Genomic DNA, 26,428 nt, shown 5'->3' on the forward strand with positions numbered 1-26,428 from the left:
CTTATATTATTAATTGTAATCAAACTAATTATATGATTATTGCTGTTAATAATTGTAAATTTGTAATCAATTTCTTTTTAAAGTATATTTTTACATTAAAGTATAAGTACTTTTTTGTTTCGTAATGTTGTAAAATCCGTGTATTTGACACGGGTCTAAAATCTAATTTTATAATTATATATAAATTTTTGTTGTAGAAATATTGTATTATATTGATATATTATACTAAAATAGTAAATATTATTAAAATAAAATCAAATTCGTAAGCGTATAAAAGAGTTATCTTTTAAAAAAATAATAATATTAATTTTGTAACTCGTGATTCGACTCGTGACTTGGAGTATGACTCGTACTGACTCGCAAAACAAAACACGAATCATGCTACGAGTCTGGAGCAAAACGAGTCTAACAGCGAGTTGCCTCGTTTTCACTTGATTTTGACTCGACTCGTACGAGTCGACTCGTGACTCGTACGAGTTTGACAACTATGGGTATAATTGTTTTTGCTTTACTGCTCATGCCTTGCAAATCATTAGTGAAAGCTTCGTTGCTTTTGGAGAGTAAATGAGACGGGTTTGGAAATAGAGTGATAAATGAGAAGTATTCTACCCTGTGCTCACATATTAGTCATCTTTAGCCATGTAATTCTTCATTGGATGTGTCATAACCTTTAAGCTGCATCACACTTATAGCTTGTATATTCAACAGAACAAGCAGCCTGTTAGATTTATGTCTCTTTTTTTTTGTGCTTTTGGTTCTTATAAACGACTCCTTCAGTATTTATATGGTAAAGCAAACTAGTTTTTACAATGGCCTCAAAAATGATGAGTAGAAAAATTGCAAGGAAACTTATCATATGCCATATGGGATGCAATGTCAAAAATGTACTTGTTATGGTCACTAGCTAGAAATGAACTTTGTGTCACAAAAAGCATTATATAGAAACCATTACGAGGGTGTGATTAACAGAACCAAACATGCCTAATAAGACCGCATACGTTACTGAAAAATTACGAGCATATCGATTTTCCACATCAGATAACGTGGGCACGTGTTTGATCAAAGTTCCACGTCACAAATACGTGGCAGCACTGTGACTAGCGGCGCACCTTGAATATTCATCGTGCTACATATGGATACACTGGTTAAATACACATTATAGCTCTTTTCTGTAACTTGACATCTATGAACCCAAAAACATAGAAACTGTTTTGAGAGTTTGAGCTACTTTCATTGAGGCGATTTTTGCAATAGTTCTTAGATTTGTTCTACTTCCACACAAAGGTATTTGCTCTTCACCTTCATATCTTCACAAGTTCCTTTCTCTAGATCTTAGATATGTTATCTCACAATTGACTACATACGCAAAACAAACATGTCCCATTAAAATTTGAGAAATGATATATTAGCTACAATATACGTATCCAAACATATATATCGCTAATTAGTGACCTATCCTAAGAAATTAAATTCATCCTTTTGTGCAACAGGACTTTGCCTCTCATTAACATTAACATATGCTTAATTATAAACTCGTGTGGATACACGAGTTATTTACAAGTTTTTTTAGGATGCATATAATTTCTGAAAGAGAAATTATAGAATGACGAACAAGGGAAAGGTCAAGAGATTTTAGGGTGGGGAAGTGCTAATTGAAGTGCATATTCAATTATATATTGTCCATTTTTCATAAAGCATGTTTATTAGATCATCTAAATTGTATGTGTAGTGAAAGAAAAGTATCCAAATTCCAAATCTAAGACATCAAATTTAATGCAATATAATATTTTGAACATTTGGTATACCATCAAAATTTACACTAAATCTCAATACATTGTTAGTTTAATCATTATATATAACTTTTTGACTTTATTCTAAATCTTGGCTATATAATAATCAATTAATATGCATGTTTTTAGGTTCTTTTTGGAACGCCGCATTTTGGACAACTACACCTCACAATGTAAGGGTACGGAAGGCCACTACAGGTTAGGCACGGATGTTTTAACCGTGTCTCGGCTACCGCAAAGTGGCTTTTTAAGAAAATTGCACAGAAACCTAGCCGAAGTTTGAACCTCCGTCTTGTAGGTTAAACGTCCCTAGTGTTATATGAGTATCTCCAAACAAATAAACAAGTAGTTAACGCTCAACAGAATATCATCGAAAACAGTTTTTATTCGGCTGATTGGATGCAAAAAGCATCATATATACACATATAATAGAACGTACACCATTTATTTATAAACTTTATAAATTTAGCTAGCTAGGCCAAATTCTTTGCTTTGGTACGTAGTGTTTTATTCACATTGTGATCTATCGACTTAGCAAAGTAGATCACGACAATAGCAACGGCTGTTCTTACAATGTTGCTGATTGACACTACACGGACACTCTTTTTCACAATGATCAACCGTTCGACATTGGTATCCAGGACTTGTGGGCCCGCTTGGAGGAGTCGGGTGTTTCTTTGGTTTTGATGGAAGAAATGTTGAAATCTCTGGCGGAAAAGAAGTAGCAGCTGATTGCACTAGAACAACAACAAAAAAAAAACTTAAATTAGTAAATGTTGAAAGCTATAAGCAAAAAACCTTTAGTATGACCGAAAAATATATAAATATATGATTACAAACCTGAAGAAGCAGAGACACAAATCAAGAGTAAGAAGCAGCATATCTTGATCAAGAGAAGCTTCACCATTTTTGTGAATGTCGTAAGAACGAAAACAGGTGATCACAAAACTCTGTTTAAGGTTGTCTTTGATTCTACTAAGCACATGTTGTTCTGATCCTAGGATCATCCTTTATATAATGGAAGGAATAAAAAGGATTTTGATAAGTAGGAAGTGGCTGGTAAATCAATAAATTTGCCTCATTTAATCATTATTATCATTTGTGCACGTACAGTTAATGGTTTTGTTGAAATGATGTGTCCGATTGCCAATAAATGTTTAACTCAAATCAGTTACCTGAATTTGTTGTTGACTCTTTATAGCAATTGTGACACTATACTATATATGAAGGTGTGCACAACTTACGGTTCCTCGTGAAATTAAAACACTCCATATAATGATGGCTTGAGTCCTAGACTACAACATATATTTCATTAGATATAGTTATAAAAACTAGGTTCTTAAAAAACCCGATTTAAATTCTTGAAAAACAGAAGAGATCGTATGCACTACAAAAATGCAGGAAACTTTCAGCCCGTTCAACCAGTTTTTTCTTAGCTAATTTGTTGATCTTATGCATTTAACCAGTTATGGATACAGTCATATATACAACATAAGCTAAATCAACCCGGTCATAAAGAAATTGGTCGAAACTGCAACCTCTATGTTCGAGTATCGATACAACATAACCAGTTATTTGATATATGTAGTTCGAATATCGATTCCCACAAGATTACGCCTATTCTAGATTCACAACATGTGATTTATACAAAACATTTACCATTCGCACTAATTATAAGCATCTAAATGGTAAATATGAAGGAGCTGGCAACGGCCACGGTATATTGGAAGCAAAATATTCTAGAAAATGTTAGCAAAAACCAAGAGCATTATTGAGTTAAGAATAAGGATTTATTAACTCCTCAAAGTAAACCCCATTTCATTTCATACCCCTATATATTCTGAGTTTGCGTTCATGTACGGTTTAACGAATGGGAAATGTATGAGCTAATTATATCACTCAATCTGCAACCAAGTATGATCTCAGAATTATATTGATAGTCCTAATAATAAACAATTGCTTCCCAATCTTTGAATACGTTAAGAAACTTAGCAAAGGATACTATAACAATAACAGTGGTTAGGGTGATGACAATAAAACCCATACCACACCATTCAACCCATATTTTCAACTTCATATAACATCTCAATTTCACTTTTTTCAACTCACATCTCCCAACTTTGTTGGCATCAAGTGAAACCCACACCCCAACCCATTATGGTTTCACAACCCATGGATATGCAACATTGCAACCCATGCCCAACCCATGTCAATGGCGGTGGTGTTCTCATGTAGTTGAGTGCAACCCACACTCCAACCCATTTAAGATGTGAAGCATGCATTAGATGTTGAACAATTCGAAGCATTGAAGGTTGTGAAACCAAAAATGTTGCAAATATGACTTGCGAATCCAAAAATGACAAATGGTTGCAAAACATGCAATTGTATGATTTATGAGTGAAAACATGTATATTCATATTGTGTTCAAACCATGCTCAAAAGGACCAAGAATGGCTATAACCATTGGACCCAACCGTTTGGCACTAGCACTAGCTAAAGCCAGGCAAGGCATTCTAATAACGGAAAAAAATAACACATAAAAACAAGAAGCCACATACAAACTTAAAAAACACCCCTCTTTTGATAACGCTCAAAACCGAATTCAAAAGCTTTAACTAGCGTCTATGGTTTCCAAAACCGTATATCAGCTTGACCTATTATCAGTATTGCCTCTCGGTAAGTAGGGCGTAATTTGCAAGAAACTACAAAAAAATTGAGGCATATGAAAATTGCCTGCTAATGTTAGTATTGTCGAAAAATGAACTAAAAGATTCAATTTCTGGGTGCAACACCCTTAAACAAGATGATTCCAAGAGCACCAATGGCCAATGATAATACTATAGAAACCGCAATTGCATCCACTTTGGGTCCATCACTTCTCTTGATTTTACGTTCTTGACGTGATTTCTCCCCTATTTCATCATAAAGATGTTTGCTAATGTTGTCCAGCTGATGCATGATTTTATGTGTGCTTTGGGCTATTCCAGATATCTGTTTCAAATAAGATGGAATAAGTTAAGATCAATTTTGCAGGATACAAGTAGAAATCAGGAGATAAGACGCCATCTGGGTGTTTAGATGTGCATCTTAGAAGTGATTTCGTGATTTTGAATAACTAAAATCTAATCAGTTGTAATAAAATGCACGATAGGGAGGTGTTATGATGTCCTTTTGTTGTTGGAAGTTGTAACTATCAGATGCTCAGCTATATGAGCATTTGACGAATTCTAATTATGACATTATTGTAGAAAACAAAAAGTAGATACATATGAAGAAAAAACTCAATATCCATATATTGATATAATTGGTTTGAAATTGCAATTCAAACACCCTGAAACAAATGTATGATCACTACAAGATAAACAAAGATGAAAATGGGAATTATCATACGTACCTCTTCGATGAGGGGAGAATCTTTTGCTAACTGCATGTATGAATTTGAATGGCGGACTTGAGATCCATTTAAAGAACCATTGGCTAAAGTTGAGGTGAAGTATGAAGTTGAAGCAACTCCATTTAATGACTCAGTGCTCTGTTGGTTACCAGAAAATGTTCTTGAAGATAGTGAACTTTGAGCATCAATCCAAGATGTAAATTCATCCATCCGATCATTTAGGGTAAAAATTTGCTCCGTGAGATGGCTAATTGCTCCCTTGAGAAAATAAGAAAGTACCATAATCAAACAATTTGACTTTTAGAAGTCAAACTACATTAGGAAACATGTACAAATACTAGTGAAATACCTAAAAATGACCTTGACATCTATTAATAACGGGTTAAGAGGTTATACCAAGATAAACTTTACAATTAAAAAAAATGTTGCAATTTATTTTGGAATGGATTATAGATGGAGTATATTATATAGTCAAAAGGAAGCATAGGATAACCTGGATTGCCATTGTGTCTGTTGGCTCTGGGCTCTTGTCGTCAAATCTAGGACTCTCGATTGCATATCCAGGAATGGAGGTCAGATTTTTATCCCTTGTGGTTGAATATGAATGTGACATCCGACTGAACAGTAAGCATCCCATAAACTTCCAGAAAGAAAAATAATAAAAAGGTTCAACCACATCTAAACCAACAAATTGCAACAAATGTGAACAGGTTAGGATCTACACAAGATTATCGTGGTGTGGATGTGAATGTTGGAAGTGATCATTGTTACTTTAAAAACCGTCTCGGAATCACTAAACTAGACACAAACTTCTTAGGTGAATTTACATTTACGTCAATAATCATTTTTTGGGACAATTTGTTGCTTCTCAGAAACCAAGTACTTTAACCCTGAATAATCAGATAATCATAATCATTTCATTCGAACACTAACACTGATTATTGCACCTTCATATTTGTTGCACATTCAAACGCTCCCTCAAAAGAAATTTTTTCATTCAAAAGGAAGTGGTTAAATGAATAATTCTAGCTGTGACAAATCTTATTCAAGGACTGTGGAACCCACTATTTTAAATATATGTGGAAATGATATTATGCATGCAAACAATTAGACTTGCAGTTTTACACACCCAATTCATTATAAGCTATACATCCCACGAAATCACTGGATAAAAACAGAGATATGAAACTTAAATAGCACCTCTTAAAGAAGTTATTTCTTGTTGCGGCGGGGGAATGTGTTTCCCTGGGACTGGATAGCATTTCATCATCTATGCTTAGCTTTGTTTTTAATTCCTCTGGAGGTACCTACAGAAGTTCTTGATTAAATTTTAATTGCACCAAAACTAGAGGTGTCAATTTTGACCCATTTACTTATGAATGAGTAACAGTAACATGTCAAAAAGGTACATTAAAATGTGATTTACCTAAAAAAGTACTGTAATATGCCAATTGGGTCGAAAAGAAGTCGAGGGTGTACTTACAATGCATAAAACCTCCTAAATCATTATGATCATAAAAAAACTATACTGTTATATTTGCTACATAATACAAGATACACAAATGTTCCACCCTTCGAAAATTCCAAGGTTTTTCATTTACCAAGTTGGAACAGATTTTACATGTCCCGTTGCCAGGGTGGGACACTTTTACAGATACGTTTCATGAAATGGATATTTGTGAACATTCAATGACCAAATGTGCATAAAATGGACATCTAGGGTCAATAAAAACTGACTCAGACCGTTTAAGCTTTCAACCAGCAGCAAAATTACATGTTTTGACAGAAACCAATTTTAGCCCATTATCCAACTTGCCTGACCAACCAATTTTGTCACCTCTGAGTAAATGCATGTACCAAAATTTTGGAAATTTGTCATACCGTGATCTCTTTTACTAGTTTTTCGAGTTGCATTAGTTCAACATATGTACGCGGAATATATGAACCTTCCAATCCCAGCTGCTCAGCAACACATCTTACAGTTATGCGATCTCTTCCTTGAACCTTCTCGTTACCAAAAGAGAGATGGAACACAGCCATGAATCAATTTCAAAAGAAATTAAAAATATAATATGGAAAGGAAAAAATGAGTTGTGATACCTGAACATAATGTCGACTAATTTGTTCCAGCGAGTCTATTTTTACACACACTCTGTCATCACAAAAAACATGGCTACTTCTTTTCAGGATAGATGCTATTGTGTATCCCAAGGCCATTAGACCACCAAGAAGCCGCACACTAACTTCAAAAGTTATCCTCGGTGAGATAACAAACGGAGCATCGGTGACCCATTCCTAAAATATAAAATTAAAATTCTTCAGTAGTTCAAACTTGTAGAATATACAATGAGAAGTACATATGAAAAGCCAACTTTTAAGCAGAAAGTAGAGTGCCCAAATGGTCAGGTCAGGAACTCATGATGAGTAACGGGTCAAAATGGTTTCCCGTCAATTGGTATAACTTTTAGTGCGGGTAAAAGTGAATCATATCAAATTGTGTAGCCATCACTTTCTCGTAAACTACACTATTAGTATTAGTATGATTCTGAAATTTGAAAATAACAGCCTAGGAAGTCATAATCAGACATACATATAAAGTTGGGTAAACTATCATACCAGCCGGACCCTTTTAGAGCATATGAGCGCTTAGATTTTTAGCAAAGTTTTTGCACTAAACATTCCAATACAATTTGTATAAGTTCCGACCCATTTTTTCCTTTCAGCACCACATATCCCGCTTTTTGATAAGTATATCGAAATGACCACCCCTGGTAGAAAATTTCAAAAGCAAACCTCAAACATGAGACTATATCTTCCTTCTCTATTACGCATCCTCAAATACGATTGGCAAGTTTCTGGATCTTCTCCAGGTGGCAGGAGATATATATCATACGTCTCCTCAAAAGTTTCTGTATGTTCATCCGACATGACAGACTTCACTTGATCCACGGTAAGGTTTCTCGATGACTAAAACGGTATCAGATAAATGTTGATGATAAAGCCATTGAAATTGTTCAAAATCTGAACTTCAAAGAGAAAAAGTTACACCTTTAGAATATAAGTTGGACTCTGGAAGCCTGTGAAGGGATTAAACTTGTTCACAATTCTTATATGAGCCGTCTTGAGGTCAGGTTCTATAAATGCCTTGTACATTGGATAAACCTGAATAAACAAAGAAATTCAGACCTCTAAAAAGGAATGCTTGTGGCATTTTCGTAGAGGTGGCACATGGTTCAGTTGGGTAATGGGTCAAACTAGGTCATTTCTTTACGGTCAGATTGGGTTGACACGAAAGACTTATTTGCTCAAACTTTTTGATTGTTTTAATAGTGTGTTAGATATAGTTATAAAAACTAGATTATTAAAATCCCGATATAAATTCTTGAAAAACAGAAGAGGTTGCATGCACTAAAAAAAAATACAGGAAACTTTCAGCCCGTTCAACCCGTTTTCTTTTTAGCTAACCGTTGATCTTATGCATTCAACCAGTTATGGATACAACATAACTTAAATCAAGTGGTCATAAAGAAATGGGTCGAAACTGCCACCTCTATGTTTGAGTATCGATTCTACACATAGATCAGCAAGAACAGACCGTCTCAGATATCTGGTAGATAATATCCTCAGGTTCCTGCCCAACACGTTGTATGTCCCTTAAAACCCGTTTTACAAGATCAAAATGAACACCACCTGTAACAGATACTCTAAGATCCAGTAATGGACGCAACTTCTCACTCAAAGCGTATATGCCCTCAATTATCACAATACGTGAACTTGGGACTTCAAGCGTTCTATAATTACACATAAGCTCACAGTCATGAGTGCCAATCCATGTCATAGCAACATATATTTATAGATAGTGATATCCATTATAGGTGTTATAATATTCACTTAACTTACACTTAAAAATAAGAGATGCAAACCTGTAACCAATGCGGGTGCTAGACTTGAAATCATATATCGGAACTTCAACTGCTTTCCCCTCTTTTAAATCATTAATATTTTTCAGCAGCGTGTCATAGTCGGTCAAACGAGGATCTGTTCAAAATGCTTTAGAATTCTATATAAAACCAAAAGCATCGTTATGTACTAAGTACAAATATTCAAAATTAACCGAGTCATACCATCAAAATTATTATCAATTACTCTGCTACCATCATTGTAATTGTCCATTGAAATGACAGCAACACTCGGCATAAAGTTTAGTATTTTCTCAGTAAATGAGGACTTCCCAGCACCAGAAGGACCAGCTAAACCAACCAACATGATCCCTTCATTGTGTTGGGCTAGCAACTGACAAGCCCGAATTACAACAAAGAAACCCTTCTCAAATGATAAATTATCTTGAATTCTAGCAATCTCATAACGATCGCAATCTTTTCGTTTAACTAAACGAACTTGATCTTTCAAAAGCCCTTGCTTTCTTGACCTTGATTCACCAATAGATATTTCTTGAGTCATTATGTATGTTTCCTATGAATGTAAAACAAACCAAAAAAACATATACATTTAAAACAAAAAAATACAAAAACCTGTAAATGCATATGAATATATGAGCAATACTGTTACATCAAAGCCTAGGATATAAACATACATGAAACTTGGATTTGAATCATACTCCCACTGTCCCAAAATAAATGTTCAATTGGAATTGGCACATAGTTTTAGAGAAGTCCGTGATAACCAATAAGATATTATCTTTACTTTCTAGAAGTATTTTGATTGGTTAAATCTTGAATGCCCACACATATTTTAGGACAAACTTGGAAACTTATTGGAGACGATAGAGTACTTAGAATAATGCGCTAGAAAAGTCATAAATGGAAATATTCAAAATATTTTCAGTGAAATTATATAAATAGCAAAAAACATGACATAAGTCAGTTCCAGAAACATTTAACAAAAATAGACTCATTCCTCCATCATCATAAGCCACATCATATACCTAAATAAGTACTTTATCATTTCTAAATTGACTTTGTTTCAGCCATAAATAAAAAATAATAATAAATGCTAGAATATTTCACTATCTCAAGTTTCATAGCAATTACTGCAAATAAAATGTTCACATTAAACAAGCAAATCAATTTTGCATAGAATATCTACAGTTCAAATTAAACAAGTAAACCAATTTTGCATCAAATATCTAATAATTACATTAAACATGTAAATCAAATTTGCATCAAACATCTCACATCAAACATCAAACTTTAACACTATACGAATCATTGTCAATGTCATCAATAACCATCACCAACTTGGTCTAGTGGGAAGGAATCTTGTTTCCTCACAGGAATTCTCATATTCGAATCCTGCTTTAGGCATATTTGGTAGTGGCCATGGATTTGGCCGTAACCGGCCACGGGCAAAGCACCGTTAGACCGCTACAACCATCCCATGTAACCATCCGGCCGTCTCAAAATTATTCTCCACTATATAAAATAAAAAAGTTTAAGAAATCTAAGCATTTTTTAAAGCTTTGATTTTTACAAAAAAACACACAAAGACAATTTACTCTTTAATAATTCTACAATACCTTAATTTTAGTTTTGTAAATAAAAATAAGCAAATCCAATTAATATATTTAGCAGTGGACAATTAATTTGGGACAATAAAAACAGAGGGGACAAAGAGAGTATAGATTAAATTATTAAACTGTTCAATAACTACAAATCATACAACCAAGAAACACCAACCCCACATCAATACAAACATGTTCCACAAAATTAAACACACAAAAGTTTCCAAGTTCATAACTTTATTGGATCTCCAAATGACCCACAAAGCAAAATCAACAATTCCAACATCAATATATATAAATGTGCGTACATATATAGCAAGAGAAAAGATTACCAATGAGGAAGGAGTGATTAACGGTATAGTAAAAAGTGATCAGAATACTGGTCTGGAAGCTTTTACACTTTGAATTTGAGCTCTGAAAAAGCAAAAGGATATGAGGGCTGTCTGTCAATATAGAGATACATGTGTGTATGTATATATTGTATGCATTTTATTATATATTTGTATGAAGTTTGAAAGGGTAAAAGGGTTGAAGATTGTGTAATGGGGAATCGAGAATTGTGATTCAAGAATTGATTTTGTAGACAGTCTTGGCAGAGAAGGATAATAATATATTAGCGTAGCTAAAACTTAAAACCCTTTGAATTTAATGAAACGAAATAGTTTACTAGTCATTGAATTGTATGAGAAGTTGTTTACCTTTTTTTTCTTTTTCTTTTTGAGGCTACCCATTAATCCACCTAAAACTAATCCACATTAGAAAAAACATTTCAAGGACTAATCCCCCAAAATGCACCCAATGAACTCATTCATCAAAGACTAGTCTTCAACCCACCAATTATTTAATTCTATCCATTTATTCAAATTTTACACTTCTAACCCTCTAAAATTATAACAAACTAAAACATACACAAATAAAAAACACTTTATTCACACAAAAAACATTACACAATTTGATAATAAAATAAACATTACAGTACTTGAAACATTGCACAATTTATTTTAAAATAAAGCAAAAACACGCATAAAACATTACACACTTTATTTTTTCATCGCATAAACTGCTTTGGCTCTTATGATAAAATAGTTCAAGGTGATAACTGCACAAGCTAGTTGTTGCACAACAACTTGTATCTTGTCGATCTTCTCCTGCAAATACGTAAAGTATTAACACTCAAGATCGGTACAATACCCAGTTTGTAAATAATCAATTTGTTCTCGACACCATTGCTTCTTCGCATTTAGTTTTTCACCAATTGCAACAAGTTCCTCTTTGAACATTTCGTGGTCGAGTATGTCAGTCATGATACTGTCATCCACTTGATCGACAATCATTGGTGGTTTTCGGTTAGAGACTCTTGATGAATAAGCCATTTAGATGTTTGTGATTTTATCAGAAATGTTTGATCAAAAAGGTCCTTATTTATAGGTAAACTAAATGACGCTCCTCCAACTAATTTACACTTCCAGTCCCTCCAATGTTCGAATTCAAAATACTTACGGTTCTAGTCCCTCAAACGGCCAAAATTTCAAACACATTTACACTTCTAGTCCCTGAACGGCTAGTTGGGTTTTGAGTCTATAAATACCAAGCCAGAGCACAATTCATTTTCATTCTTCTACACACCCACTCACTCTCTCTAAGTTAATGGCGTCTTCATCATCAAAAACGAATGTTCATCGACCTCGTCTGACCGAAGATGAGATGAAAACAAGAATCATGGTTGATATCAATGAGGACACCCTCCTTCAAACTAAGCTTTCTGGGGTCATCGGTTACCTACGAGAGAAAAGGCAACAATATGCGCATCAGGTTGAGGCATTACAAGCACCAGGCCGCAAGGTCTCCAAACACGAAGAGAGATATTCATTGTTTCTGCAGGATGAGAGCAAGAAGGTCATGAGGGTGGTCGATGATGTTTTTAAGGCCGGTCACACGTTGGGTGAGCAATGCACTTGGGCCGAATCATACCACGACAACTGCGGAGAAGACAAATAAACGTGGGAAGTCAAATGCCCCCAACACGACAAGTGGTGGCTGAACGAATATGCTAATCGTGGCTTAGGAAAAATGTCAGTCAAAGATGATGACGATTAATCGAAACGTTATTATGTATTTCTTGTTTTAGTCATGTAATGTGTTATTTGTTTTGATCATAAAATGTGTTTTGATAATAAAATGTGTTTGATTGTTACAAAAAATAGCCGTTAAGGACTAAAAGTGACACTTATAGGAACCACTTTTGATAAAAAAGGATGATGAGGGACTTGTTTTGCCAACTAGCCAAACTCCTAAATAGTCGTTGGAGTTCAAAAAAAAAAAAAACCGCTCCCTCTCGTCCCTGCAGGGACTAGTCCACCGGACGAGCCTATCGAACGAGTGTGGAACGAGTCCCACCCAACGGTGTGGACTCGTCCCTGTGAGGCGAACGAGCTCGATAACGAGTCCATTGGGGACCTTCTTAGCTACTATTGGGGCCCATTATAATTTTCTTTTTGTTTTCTTCAGTTTTGGGGCCAAAAATCAATTAAAGAGATTTGAGATCCTGGTACGAATTTTTTTCTGAATTAGACCTTGGTACAAATTGTGTGTGTGTGTGTGTGTTTTTTTTTTTTTTCCTGAATTGTGATCCACGACTCTATCTCAATTCTCAACCGGCGGTCTTTGAGGCAGTTTATGTGACTCCTTCGGCTATGGGGAGTTGAGACCACCTAATATAAAAAGCTTGTGTCATGTGACGTTATGTTATATGTTGGTTAACCACTTAAAAATTTAGGAGTAGGCCTATCGAGTTGGTTAAGAGACTTTCGACAAGTGGTTTAAGATGATTAATTGAGGTAATATTAAAGTGTATTTATTTAAATGAGAGACATGAGAGAGAGCGCATTTAAGGTGTTTGTGGTCTACTTCATGCCACCTAGGGGTATTGCCTCCCCCTCCTTAGCTTTACATCCTTAGCAAAGCTAAAAGCCGCTAATATGTGTGACATGGTATCAACTATGGACATTCATGTGAAAAATTTAGATTCCACATGAGCTCAAGCTATACCGAATGAGAATTCTTTCTATAAATAATCTCCACTAAAAAATATTAGTCTTCTTCGGGACATATTTAAAGAAAATAAATTGAGCCAGTTTGATGAGTAGAATAGGTTAAATAAGTTAAATTCATATTTAATCAAATTGATTGAGAATACAAAATTTAAACATTATATCTTTATATCAAAATTAATATCATCTCATTTAGAAATAAATTCATCAAGTTAGATCAATTAACAATAACAGCATATATATAATTCTAATAAGAGGGTATAAATAGAAATTGAAAATTTTGAATAGGCTTCAAACCCCAGTTTGACCTAGGGATTAAGCAAAAATCCATAATTCTCATCAAGAACTGATTCCGTCCTGATTTCAGTACTAAATAGTGGTACAGAATCTCATTGGAGATCGAGACCGATATTGGTTTTTGGTGGTTTTCAAGATTAGGACGGAAAAGAGTTTGCGGGTTTTGTTGAAATGTATAGTGCAACTAGATGGAGTGTAAACCTTTTATTGGAAGAGTTGCTTTTGCCAGGAGTTTGGTGAGAGGCGTTCGTAAAGTATATATAATCATGTTACTGTTATATTAATAATAAATAAAAATAAATAGTAATAGTAATAATAAAATTTTTGTAAGGGACTTATTGTTATTAGAAAAATTTACATATATATCCTACTTAAGAGACAAAATTACATATTTATCCAAAGTGTAAGTTTTTAATGCATAAATACAATGCTTTTAAAGCATGCTTTGAATAAATATGTAATTATGTCTTAAAAGTAGGATATATATGTATATCTCCCTTATTATTATTACTCAATATTTATACTTAGTTATAAACTGATTTTCTTTTATAATATTATATTCGTAATATATTATTATTGATCAATGTATTTTTAAAATAAAGATACTTTGAAAAATAATTTATCTATCTATAGTATAGCAGATTTCTCCTAAATTTTCAATATTGAACTTGAAATTTTCAATATTGATTTTAAGTACTTCCCCAAAATGCCCCTCCTATCTATTATATATTTACCTAAAATAACTATAATACCCTTTCTCTCTCCTCAAATCTCAACCAATCACTTTTTTCTCTCTCCTCCATAAATCATTTATTCCTCCAATTCATTCAAAATATTTTATCTCAAAAACCGTACATCGATAAATTATAAAAATTGTATGGGTGTTCTTAAAATTTCATGTTCTTTCATTAAAGATGTCATTCGATATACTTTCGACAAATTTTTAAATCCGAGGGCGGAACCCGTACGGCTAAGGCATTTGACTATCATACTCTATGACATATCAACTCCTATAACCTATCACATTATATGACTTAGGTATCACCACCATTATTTCACCGCCGCAACACGCGGATACTTGCTATCGTTCAATTTATAAAAGTAAAGAAATAAAAAATGGAAAAGGATGATCTTAAGTTGATTTACATCCATAAGACCATCAAGAGTCAACTTTAATGAAATAATGAAAGCTGATGACATTTTCGATGGTTGATGCTCTATCATCGTATGACATGCTGTGTCAGTTTTTTCTGTTACAGAACCGGTAACAAAGATTTCACACTCTTCAATTTTTACACATTTTTATAAATGCAAAAACAAAGAACAAGATACATGCATGAAGAACACAGCCATTTTTATGTGTTCATGAACCTACAATTCTTTCTAACTTCCCCATCAGCATAGGTTTCTGGATTTGTAATGTTTCCAAGTTTCACCATTGACTCCGAAAACTGTTCAAAAAATGCAAGCGGATCCAAGGCGTATTTCTTCACAAGTTTCTTTGTTTCAATCCCAAGGATACTTGAGTAGAGTTCTTGATCCGAATTAAGTAGGCCTTCTCCGTTTAACAGCAAATGATAATAAGAATTGTCAAAGAGGTTTGGCGAAACATAGTCCATTGCAGCTTCATTGTTGTCCCCTCCTCCAGCTACAGGGCATGTTGATTTTAACGTTTTGAGGTTTGACTTGACGATGGGGTTCATTGTGGATGTTATCTGATAGTCCCCATAGATTCTGGCTCGATAATTAGTACAACGAGCCATGCCAATCGTGTGAGCACCTGCCCATATGGTAGGAAAAGATATGCTTATTTGCTTAATTTTTCCTAATACCATAACATGATAGACATATTTAAAAAAGTGTCTTCCATTAGTTAGTCCCAAAAGTTAGTTGTTGTACCATGTTATCCAACCCGTGGCCGTCATAATCCATTTTGACCATAACTCACGCATTCTGACTTGTCGCCCAACCTGTATGACCCACCCGTTTTGCCATTTTAAGGTCTGGTTTTAAGGATGTAGGTTTGTATTAATTACCTGAAAGCGCTACCATGTCAGTGACAGAGAGGCCTTGATATATAAACTTAGCGATGATGGATAGCAGGCCATCGTTTGCACCAGGTATGTTTGTTTCCACTAGGGCAAAGCTACCAGATTTTGAGTCTTTTCTACCTACTGGGACATCCCAATAAGGCCCCCCAACCTGTAACAGCAAACATTTCCAAAGTTACAGTTTTTACACTACGATATAACTTTCTGGATTTAATTGGCTTTCGTCATATACCAGGAGGGTAGCATCTCTTGCGGCGATAGTAAGGGCATCTGCACACGAAACTGTTCCAGGACACTCGGATTCCAGTTTGTTCTTGATCCTATCTATGATGTCAAACCCTTTCAATGCATCCAAATTTGTGGGTGCGTTCTTCTCTCCTTGAAATGTGACTGTGTCATCCAGCAACACCGAACCATCACATCCCTGCACAAAAAAAATACATTAATAAAAAAATAAAATTTGCAAAGATGGGCTGGTTGCATAATGGTTCAACGATTTCAATAGCGAGAGGTTTGACTCAAACACTCTTTTGTCCATTATAAACGATACACATATAAATGACTAATCCTTTAGTTAGGATCACAAATACATTATTGAAGTGACAATCTGAACATTTGAATAAAATGATTTAGCATATTGTATGAAGTAAAAATACACTTTGACTAGCTCATTCTCCATTTTGTATAACTTTTTATTTGGTTAGAGATAAACACGAACACCCCAAATCAAGGTGATGTCTACCTGTACAAAACAGTCATGAAAATGCAATCGTAGTATGAGGGCTGCGTTACGGGGGTCAGATAATACAGCACATTCCATTTCTTTCCTGACAATAGCTTCTGCATTTGGGCATGTAGACTTGTAATAATCCAAGGATAAAGGAGGATCACTTGCATGCAATAAGGTAACAAGTAAAAGATGAATGAAAATGGAAAGAAAACTTGGTCTGAATTTCATGGTGTGTAGTGAACAAGAGGTAGAGATGGTTGGGACTGAGGCTATATAAGATAGTAAGTTACTTGCAAAAGTTGAGATCTAAGGAAAGTTTTTGTGAACTTTTGTTGTTAGTCAATAGAGGATGTAACTACTATTGTTTTGTTTGGTGAGTATTCTAAGAACCAAAATTTGCTATTATGTTAATTTTGTCTAGAAAGAAAGTTATATATATTTGGGCAAAACAAGCTACCAAAGTTGTGATTTGATAATGACAGTTTTCAAGTTTTCCAAAAGAAAATTTGGTGTGCATATGGAGAATATACATGTAAAATTAACCACAAGTTTAGAAAATGAAAACAAGAAATTTATTTGCGTTATGACTAACATGTTGCAAGTTCAAATCTTGGCAGGTAAGATGTCCATTGACAGTGTTTGTTCAACGCTGATAAATTCTACTCTATTTATGCCCAGATCAAGGTGAAAACAATTTTTCAAACCATCAATTGTTCGAATCAGACTAATTTATGTACTCCATCCAATCTTTCGTTTTTTGTGTATTTTTGTATCTCATGAGTTATGTCATAATACTGAGAGGTAAATCAAGCTTTGAGGTAACTTTAATACTAATGCCACTCATAATTCTCTTTTTAGGCTAAAAAGAGGATTAAATGTATCAAGAATCCTCAAAGCCTGTTTCTGAGCCATCCTAGGCCCAACACATGAGAGGTAAATCAAGCTGACTGAGCGACAAAGGCAATAGAGTGGTGTCAACCACGAGGATGGAACACCTGACCTCATGTTGTGTAAAAGGCAAATTTGCTCTTTCCTTAACCAACTCAACTATACGCCAAAGGCATTGGCACAATTTAAGAAATTTAATCATAAGATTCACGCATATCACTCAAATGCCCCGTGTAGACCCATAAGAGTAAACCCATTTCTATATATAAGGACTAATTTTCGTATACTGTCTGCTATCAGTTGCAGTAATCTTTTTGGACCAGATAATTTGAGCCCACTAGGCATTTTTCAAGAACTCACAAGACCAAAGTTGCTAATCATATACAGTAATATATACCAGTAATAATATTAAGTTATAATCCATGGTAAGTTCTAATTTGAAAATGGAACTCGTTTATCTTTGGACATCTAATATATAGAACTTCACAGAATCGAAACTTTAGTAAGTCAATGTTCGACTTCTGTCATGATTTACAAGTACCTAATAAATTACATGGTAATAGAATGATACTATACTGATGCTCAATCTTCATGTTCATTATCACTTTCAGAATCTGCAAAATTAAGGAACAAGTGTAAGTGACAAAAAGAAAAGGAACCGAAACACAGTAAACCTATTACTAACACTGGTAGTAAATGTATACATAACCATGAAAAAGAGAATAGTATGATTTCTTGAGAATTAGTGAGTGAAACTGCAAATATATACAATGGTGACTTGAATGAGAGAACATACCAGAACGAACATCGTCACTAAGTTGGCCTCTATTTTGGATCTGTTTAACAATCATCCGAAATATTAGCACCCACCAATATATGTTAAGAACAAGCAAGCAGAAAAGCAGAGTGTTAAACACATAATAGTATAATGGTCCCTCTGGAGTTTCCTTGGCTTTATCCAAAGTTTGAACCACTTCATAACTGCAACAACATGAGACATGAAAAATATATACATACTTAGTGAGAAAATGTTTTTTTTTTCACTTTTAATTATTTGATGTTTGATAAAGTAGACAATGATCTTATAATAGTGTTATGAAAATAATTAAAAATAAATTTTATTTCCTGCAGTTTAACCTGTAACCCGGCCCGCCCAACCTGCCCAATTTTTCCGTTTGTACTAACACATGTATTGAGCATAGTATTCTAACCTTGTACTCCACAGGATCCAAAATGGGAAATATACAAGGCGAAACACTACCCAGGACAAGACAAACAAATAGAATGAATAGCTTGCAAGGTTTTCAGCTCCACTGTATTTAGACATCTTCCCTATTTCAAGAAACACATCGCTCGCATCATGAAGAGCCAAGACAACCGACCCAACACGAGCAAACCTGCAAAAATAAACTATTAAAAAAATATATATGTGGTCTAAGAAAAACGTACGTGTACTAACTATAGAACCATATCTTATCAGATTAATAGTTTCCAACGTACATCATTAGATAACATTTTAGAAAGTACCTGCATATATACGACAATGAAATAAGAAGAACGGATGCAAAATGATGACCCATGGACACACCAAAATCTGCCCGTCTTGTTTCCCAGAAAATTAAAGCAAATATGGAGTATGTGTAGAATCCGCCAGCATACATGTATACGGCTTTCAGTTTCAACCTGAGAATCAAAAGTAAACCATGACTAACTACAGAATCATAATCATCATCAACTCGAGAAAAGAAAAAGAAAAGTATCAGTTAAAAAAGGCTTTTTTTTTTTACTTCATTTTTTGGTCAGGCCATATCTGATTGCCAGGGCCTATCCAAAAGTTGATAGTATTAGTGAACCATGGCTCGTTGTAAGTTACAGCCAAGGTTAGACTTTCTGCAGACAGATAATATAAACATTTCCATGCCGATTCCTTAAATTTCTGTATTCTCATGTTCCTTTCATCTGTCTCTATTTTTAGCCTTTCGTTAACTATTAACCGCCTTCCTATACCCTGCACGATGTAACGACATACATATGTGATATTTGATGAATAATCTTCAACTTTTATTACTATATGGATTATGATTCTACTATTTAGAAACACTGAAAAGCACTGCATTTTCGTATAAGGCCTAAGTGCACATAAATGTATCCAACTTGTCACGTTTTGCTACCGTGTGCATTCAACTTTCAAACGTGTCATACATTAAGAATATAAATAGTACCTCGAAAACGAGTCTGTCGAGAAAAAATCGAGCAGTTGGGAAGAAGATGGCAAACAAAGGAAGGAGTAGAAAATCTTGGTAAACTGGGAATGATTCCCGTTCAATATCAATCGTTTTTAAACCTTCAAGTAAACCCATGTCTTGAAAGATATGGTTATTTTAATACAAAGTGTAGGACATTGATAGATTATATTTATGCATTTGGTTAGTGTGCGTGCAGTTTGGGAATCGTTAGGAGTTGGGTTTCATACCAAATTCTGTTTGTCTACTCTATCGCCAATCACTTTCTTCAAACTCTTTCGAGCTATCTTACAAATATTTATATTTATAGTTATTATATTAATTAAGGGCCAAAAAAAAAAAAACCCATATCATTTCGTTGATGCCGTTTGATATCCCTTGTAGTTGGTAATTTCATTTATTTATTTAGAACTAAATAAGGTAAAACCTTTACTCAAAAAGTATTCTATTTTATTTTATAAATTAATAAAATTGATTCTATTTTTTTTTTCCAAAGCAATGTTCCTCTAGTTAGAAAATTTATGTCAACATTTCTTTTTTCCATAATTTTCCCTAGTTCACCAAATTATTTTCATTTATCTTTCAAAGCTTTAAACTTTTATTTTTATCTTTATTAATTTGAAACATGAAAGTAGTTATCTTTGTTTAAAAATATAATGTTTTATGCCAATTATAACAAACTTATTCCACATCGCATGTGACTAAGTAGTTACATCAAGAAAGTAGCTTGATCCATGATCACCCTCCTTGCAAAAACCAATCAAGGAATTAATGTTGTATAAATCAATCAATGTCGTACTAAAAGATAGTGTTGGGTATGCATTGAAATTAAAACTTTTGTCTTGTGCATGATTGTTTTACGTGTTTGCCTTGATGATAATGACTAACTAACTAATTAATTAATCGTTGAGGGCATATAGTACCATGGGTAGTTAAAAAAATTTTTTTTCAAAATACGTACTATACTATATTATAAAGTAGATTTTCTCTATATTTTCAACATTGAACTTAAATTTTCAATATTGATTTTAGGTACTTCCCCAAAATGTCATTACTATCTATTTTATATATACCTAAAATAACTATAATACCTTTTTTTTTATCCTTAAATCTCAATCAATCCATTTTTTTCTCTCTCCTGCATAAATCATTTTATTCTTTTAGTTCATTCAAAAAATTTTATCTCAAAAACCGTACATCGATAAATTATAAAAATTATATGGTTGTTTTTAAAATTTCATGCAATTTCATAAGAGTGGTCATTCGATATACTTTTGACGAATTTTTAAATCCGACGGTTGAGCCCGTACAGCTAAGGGCGGAGCTCGTCAAGTAGATCACTCCATCACCACCACCGCCACTATTACATCACCACCCCGTTATCACCTCCATCACCGCCGCAATGCGCCGGTACCATTCTCGTTAGATTAAAAAACATATTTATTTACTAAAAAAAATTTGATTGTATTCAACAATTTAGTGAAAATCATTAACTTTTATTTAACAATATGTAAATTAGCTAGAACACAACCAAACATACATTTTATAGAAAGGAATAAACTAAAAAGGGTTTTTTCTATGAATCGCTTGAAATGACCTATATTTCTACTTTTCATTTAAACGACGAATTTCGTTAGCTAGTACATGATGCTAAAGAAATTTTTTTGGGGAAAAACAAGAAGATAAAATGGTTCCCGAGTAATAATGTGGTAATATCGGAAAGAAACGATGATGAAACAAAGATGATGATACTTCATTTTTTGAGTTGTTAATGGCCAACACGTGTTACCATAGCTAGCAAAGAGAAGACACATATCTAGACTAGATTAGTAGAATATGATAAGTGGAGATACGAACAATGTTTTAAAAACCGGTATTTTAGTTATACCGGCGTGGAAAAATTTTCCGGTATTACCGGTATTATCGGTAATACCGGAAATACCGGCCGGTACGACTATTTTTAATTTATTATATTTTTTGTGTAAAAGTTTTTACAAAACTTATTACAATTTAAAAAATAGTCAAAATGCAATTATAATTTACTCAAAAATAATACCAAATATATATTTCATAACAAAATATAGGTTTTAAAGTTCACAAATAACAAAAAATAACATTAAAGTATCATAAAAATAATTTTTTTTAAAAATCAAAATTTATTTTTTGAAATACCGGAAATACCGGCCGGTAATGAATAGTGAAAATACCGGACTTAAAATACCGGCGTGGTCTTCGGTACCGGTAACACCGGCCGGTATTTACCGGTATTTAAAACATTTGATACAAATACTAAAAATAAACATAAGAGCTAGGAGCGGTAGTAAAGATAATGAACTCACGTCGTCTACCCGTATTGAAACAATGTGCCAATGTTTTCTCCATACCACAAATCATTGTACATACATATCTTCATTGTATTTATTCTGGAAAGCTAATAAAGACTAGGTATTTTTTTTATGTTTGTAAGCCATGTTGAGTTAAAAATATAGGGTTTATTTTGGAGAATATAATGGATTAGGGTAAACATGTTTAATTTCACCGTAACGTTATTTAAATTGGTGCCAAATTTATGGGAAGTGATATTCGTATTATTGGTTTTAAATTTACCCGACATATACTTTAGTAACTTGTACATTGTGTTTAAAAAGTTAATTTATAAAAATCTGTTGTACGGATATCATTTACCCAAAGGGAGGTGTCTGTACACCACCAGTTTTTGACGATACACCACTATATATGCATTATTGTATTGTGCAGTACAACACTGTAAAGCACAGTTAATGGTATATCTTCAAAAATTAGTGGTGTACAGATCGCTTCCTTCACCGATATTTATAGCCATCTTCCTTTCTATTTGAGGCTAATTAATTAATGAACTGTAAAATGATAGTGGGCTTGTTTGAACGGGCTAATATAATTAATGGAGCCTAATGCAAAAAAACTAAAAGAATTTCTTTGTGGCGGGCTAGATCTCAAGATGGTCCAGTGCCCACCAACGTTGTACACTACATCCGTCGTCATTGCCCATATAGCTAGGTGCCTAGGTTCAGTGTGATTTGTTAGTATAAATAATTAATTATTAATTTTGATCAAACACCCCACATCGAGAGCAGTATGTAGTTATGTACTAGCAAGTATTATTACTTATCTAGTAATAATTTTTAAGAAACTTTAAGATATTTAATTTATGGATTGCCTATGAAAGTTCAAAATGCCGAGAAAATTGAATACATACTTTCTCATTCCACTTAGGCCTTATCCAACCATAATCATTTTCTCATTGACATCAACACCACATCATCTTTTTCACATAACATCTTTCAGAAAATACCACTACCAACCATACATTTTTTAAAATATTTTTTCTTATATACTTTATTATTAAATAAACCCAAAAATAAACCAAACAAACAAAAGCTTCTTTTTTTTTATTAATTGGTTGAAATTGTAGCGTACCCACCCCACATCCAAACCTCCCTTTCTCGGCCTTTTCTTGTGAGAAAATCCCTCATTATTTTCTGAGAAAATGGATGAGAAAACAATGATGTTAATGATGTCCAGAGAAAACATTGGAGAAAAATTCGAGAAATTGTTGGGTTGGGAATGATCTTATGAAAACTACTATACATGTTTGGTGCAAGACAAATTGGTTTTCAGAATGAAACTGCAATTCGACTTATGATAGTGGTAGCTGATCGATCTGGACCCATGTTGGTGTCAAGTATATACAATTTCTGGATACCGCAGAAGGGAGGCAAATTCGATCATGACAATTTACTTAATTACCGAGTTCAACTCCAGTGCGTATATCTACAGTTCAAGTCATTTTAAAGTTATTCACTTTTTGACTACCAGAATCATAGAAAACAATCTAGTTTGCTAATCCGAAACCTATCCACATTATCTCATACATGACTTATTAATTGAACTCTTAACCATTGATATTTAGACCAAAAGCCTGGTGTATAACAATTATTAGTAATATATAGTACTCGTATGTATGTAGTTTCAATCTAAAGTAGAAGATTGATTATTCTAATTATATAATTAAGTAGACCCGGAATGGAACTTTCCAGTCTGTTTGGACCCCGATTAACGGAAGCATCTTATCTGGTTATAACCAGACAATGGAGGGACCCGTCTACTTCATCATTTGGACTGACTCTTACTAATTTTTTGGCCTTTTGATCGAGCGCCATTCGACAGTGCAAAAATTGCTTTATTCAAGCTGCTCGGATGAGTGAACACAGCTTTTTCATTTGTTTGTTTGCGTCCATTACTTTTATATATTTTGATTTAGCCCAACCGATTTGCCTTAATAGTGGTTCATATCAAAATTTGGTCGCAACTTACTGAGTTAATGTGCATAACAGGGCTGCATGTGTGGCGTGGGACCGATATCGACCCAATGAGGGTCTATATGGGACAGACAGATCATTCCCGTATCTAATGTCTTCACTACTCATTCTTGAGATTCTTGATGAAAAGGATAACTTCAAATTATTAGATACAATAAACAATATCTAGCTAGGCCCAAACTCATTAGAAGAAACAAACAAGTAGTAGTAGTATAAACATCTACCAAGTATATCAAGTATAAAAAAAAATGTGCAGACTAAATTTATGTGTATTCTGTCATTTTATGACCACCACCCTGCTGGAACCCGCCACCATTCAAATCAATCTTGTTCTGCTTTTAAGTTTCTTAACCTCATTCTAGTTTTCTTTTTTCCTTTTCTTTTATGTTATTTTTTTTCTTCTTATGTTTCATATCAATTTATACTGCTAGTTTAAGTATATATGCCCAATATTTTCAATTAATTTTAAATAGTCATCAATAAGACGTTGCATCTTTATGAGCATGGACATTTTCATTTGGACCGGGCATTATCTGCCAAGTTCACCACAAAATGATGATAATCGGCAGGTTGCAATGTTCCTTGCAAACAGAAGATTAACATGAACATTACTTTAGTGCAACAGCTCTGCAAAGACAACGTGCGAAACAAAATGACATAAAAACACTTCATGAGGGCTACCGAATGATATATAATGGGTGAATTGTCATTTTCCTTAAGAGAAGAGCAAAACTTGGTTCCAATAGGCCACTGAGTCAACTCACCTTCATAAATGACAAACTTAACACCGCTTATGACTAAATTTAAATTTAGATAGTTGTCAAGGGCAGAATGTCATTTCGCCAGACAACAACGAAATGAATACCATCAATAATTGAATATATGCAATGACTCAGTGAGTCCACTTACAAAGAAAAATGACACAGCATGCTTTATCAGGACAGACAAGCACAAGACTAATGATAAAACAATCCATATATAGTCTAACAATGTGAAAACAATTGGCAAAACTCAAGTTTAGTGAACTCAGTGAGGCAACTCAATGCCAGAAATGACATAAACATGCTTTATGAGGACAGACAAGCAAAGGATTCATGATACAAAAGAAAAGCCAAATACAGTTGGATTCACTGCATTATAAAAAAAAAAAAGTGTGACCTATGTCAAGACAGAAGTACAAGGTGACCATTGAAATGAGAAATGAGTAATTGAGAAATGTATCAAGAGGCAATTAATGACGACCATATGTCTCACCTCTAGAATGGGCTCCATTGCATTTACCATTATTAAAGTTAAAGCTTTCATTCATATGGAAACTTAGAGAATCGATATATAACACTCGGGTGTTAAAGGTAACAAAACAACACTGGTCTCATCTCATCTGTCCTGCATATACTTTATAACAATGCCACACTTTCTATGTTGTTGCTACCTTTAGCCTAGTACTTGGACTAATAAATGTTGATGATATTAATTTTCGTCGTACCTCTTCTCTTTTATGGTAAAAGAGAAAACGACTGCTCGTTTAGCTATGCCCGTGCAAAATCTCCCGCTACATGTACATACATAAATCCAATTTGTGAAAAAGGTTGTATCATTTGTATACTAATAACATTGAACTCCATCAATGAAACAGACCAATAATAAGAAAAGATAGAAGATTGATTGTATGCCTAAATTCAATTCAGGTGAGTTTGTGACTATTTCCTGGATCACTAGATGGATAATCAGAAAAGTGGGAAATTATTAGGCTTCTTCTGAATCAAGTTATTTATGGAACATGGATGAGATGTTTTTGCATCCACTTTTCCTCCCACTAAACTTGGTGTGCAACAACTTTCTCAACCCTTTTCCGTGATTATATCCAAACCAAACAACATGGTTCACATGTTAAAAATACCGATTAATGCATCCACTTATGCGTCCTGTTAATTGTAGTTTAGACGCTTACACATAAAGGTCAGTCGACGACCTACTTTGGTTTTAAGTTTCGGGAACTTTGGGTTTGATGCTATATATATATACCAAAACAGTGAGACATGAACAGCTAGCTTATACTAACTAATTCAAGATTTTATAACAAAATTTGTGTCACTACTCACTAGT

General features: G+C 33.9%; 3 protein-coding genes across 6 annotated transcripts; all 3 read right to left on the reverse strand.

Moving 5' to 3' along the window:
- Nucleotides 1-4,330: 4,330 nt before the first annotated feature.
- LOC122580203 (inorganic pyrophosphatase TTM2-like) lies at nt 4,331-11,298 on the reverse strand. Of its 3 annotated transcripts, none has more exons than XM_043752479.1 (12): nt 11,038-11,281; nt 9,309-9,657; nt 9,108-9,222; nt 8,780-8,975; nt 8,233-8,346; nt 7,978-8,151; nt 7,285-7,479; nt 7,066-7,188; nt 6,385-6,491; nt 5,678-5,801; nt 5,185-5,442; nt 4,331-4,781 (listed from the first exon to the last, which is right to left on the reverse strand). In XM_043752479.1, exons 2-12 carry the CDS (start codon nt 9,643-9,645, stop codon nt 4,563-4,565), a joined length of 1,962 nt encoding a protein of 653 aa, XP_043608414.1. In that variant the 5' UTR covers nt 9,646-9,657; nt 11,038-11,281; the 3' UTR covers nt 4,331-4,562. The 3 variants fall into 3 exon arrangements, 2 of the variants coding, with proteins under 2 accessions (XP_043608414.1, XP_043608415.1); XM_043752480.1 differs by lacking the exon at nt 11,038-11,281 and adding an exon at nt 9,779-9,796; XR_006320757.1 differs by lacking the exon at nt 4,331-4,781 and having other exon boundaries at nt 5,352-5,442; nt 5,678-5,824; nt 11,038-11,298.
- Nucleotides 11,299-15,266: 3,968 nt separating this feature from the next.
- Nucleotides 15,267-17,061, reverse strand: LOC122580616 (peroxidase 11). The gene is made up of 4 exons (XM_043752883.1): nt 16,846-17,061; nt 16,336-16,527; nt 16,089-16,254; nt 15,267-15,832 (listed from the first exon to the last, which is right to left on the reverse strand). The coding sequence occupies exons 1-4, from the start codon at nt 17,059-17,061 to the stop codon at nt 15,408-15,410; spliced, it is 999 nt and encodes a 332-aa protein (XP_043608818.1). The 3' UTR covers nt 15,267-15,407.
- A 1,088-nt stretch (nt 17,062-18,149) lies between these two features.
- Nucleotides 18,150-20,206, reverse strand: LOC122580079 (ceramide synthase 1 LOH3-like). Of its 2 annotated transcripts, none has more exons than XM_043752349.1 (6): nt 19,944-20,206; nt 19,509-19,729; nt 19,249-19,404; nt 18,933-19,118; nt 18,518-18,557; nt 18,150-18,335 (listed from the first exon to the last, which is right to left on the reverse strand). In XM_043752349.1, the coding sequence occupies exons 1-6, from the start codon at nt 20,079-20,081 to the stop codon at nt 18,246-18,248; spliced, it is 831 nt and encodes a 276-aa protein (XP_043608284.1). In that variant the 5' UTR covers nt 20,082-20,206; the 3' UTR covers nt 18,150-18,245. The 2 variants fall into 2 exon arrangements, with proteins under 2 accessions (XP_043608284.1, XP_043608282.1); XM_043752347.1 differs by having other exon boundaries at nt 18,244-18,335; nt 18,518-18,702.
- Nucleotides 20,207-26,428: the final 6,222 nt, after the last annotated feature.

The sequence above is a fragment of the Erigeron canadensis genome, chromosome 8 (assembly GCF_010389155.1).
Source record: "Erigeron canadensis isolate Cc75 chromosome 8, C_canadensis_v1, whole genome shotgun sequence".
In the NCBI taxonomy this organism is placed as follows: Eukaryota; Viridiplantae; Streptophyta; class Magnoliopsida; order Asterales; family Asteraceae; genus Erigeron; species Erigeron canadensis.

Bases quoted from the DNA above. Each gene is read 5' to 3' on its own strand.
- LOC122580203 (XM_043752479.1), bottom strand. From the start codon at position 9,645: ATGACTCAAGAAATATCTATTGGTGAATCAAGGTCAAGAAAGCAAGGG. The intron at 8,976-9,107 runs GTTTGCATCTCT...GTGTAATTATAG, and splicing joins AGCACCCGCATTGGTTACAG to AACGCTTGAAGTCCCAAGTT. The intron at 4,782-5,184 runs GTACGTATGATA...TATTTGAAACAG, and splicing joins ATTCTCCCCTCATCGAAGAG to ATATCTGGAATAGCCCAAAG.
- LOC122580616 (XM_043752883.1), bottom strand. From the start codon at position 17,061: ATGAAATTCAGACCAAGTTTTCTTTCCATTTTCATTCATCTTTTACTT. The intron at 16,255-16,335 runs GTATATGACGAA...TTGCTGTTACAG, and splicing joins CAAGAGATGCTACCCTCCTG to GTTGGGGGGCCTTATTGGGA. The intron at 15,833-16,088 runs GTAATTAATACA...CCATATGGGCAG, and splicing joins TGACATGGTAGCGCTTTCAG to GTGCTCACACGATTGGCATG.
- LOC122580079 (XM_043752347.1), bottom strand. From the start codon at position 20,081: ATGGGTTTACTTGAAGGTTTAAAAACGATTGATATTGAACGGGAATCA. The intron at 19,119-19,248 runs GTACTTTCTAAA...TTATTTTTGCAG, and splicing joins TCATTGTCGTATATATGCAG to GTTTGCTCGTGTTGGGTCGG. The intron at 18,703-18,932 runs GTTAGAATACTA...ATGTTGTTGCAG, and splicing joins TGGATCCTGTGGAGTACAAG to TTATGAAGTGGTTCAAACTT.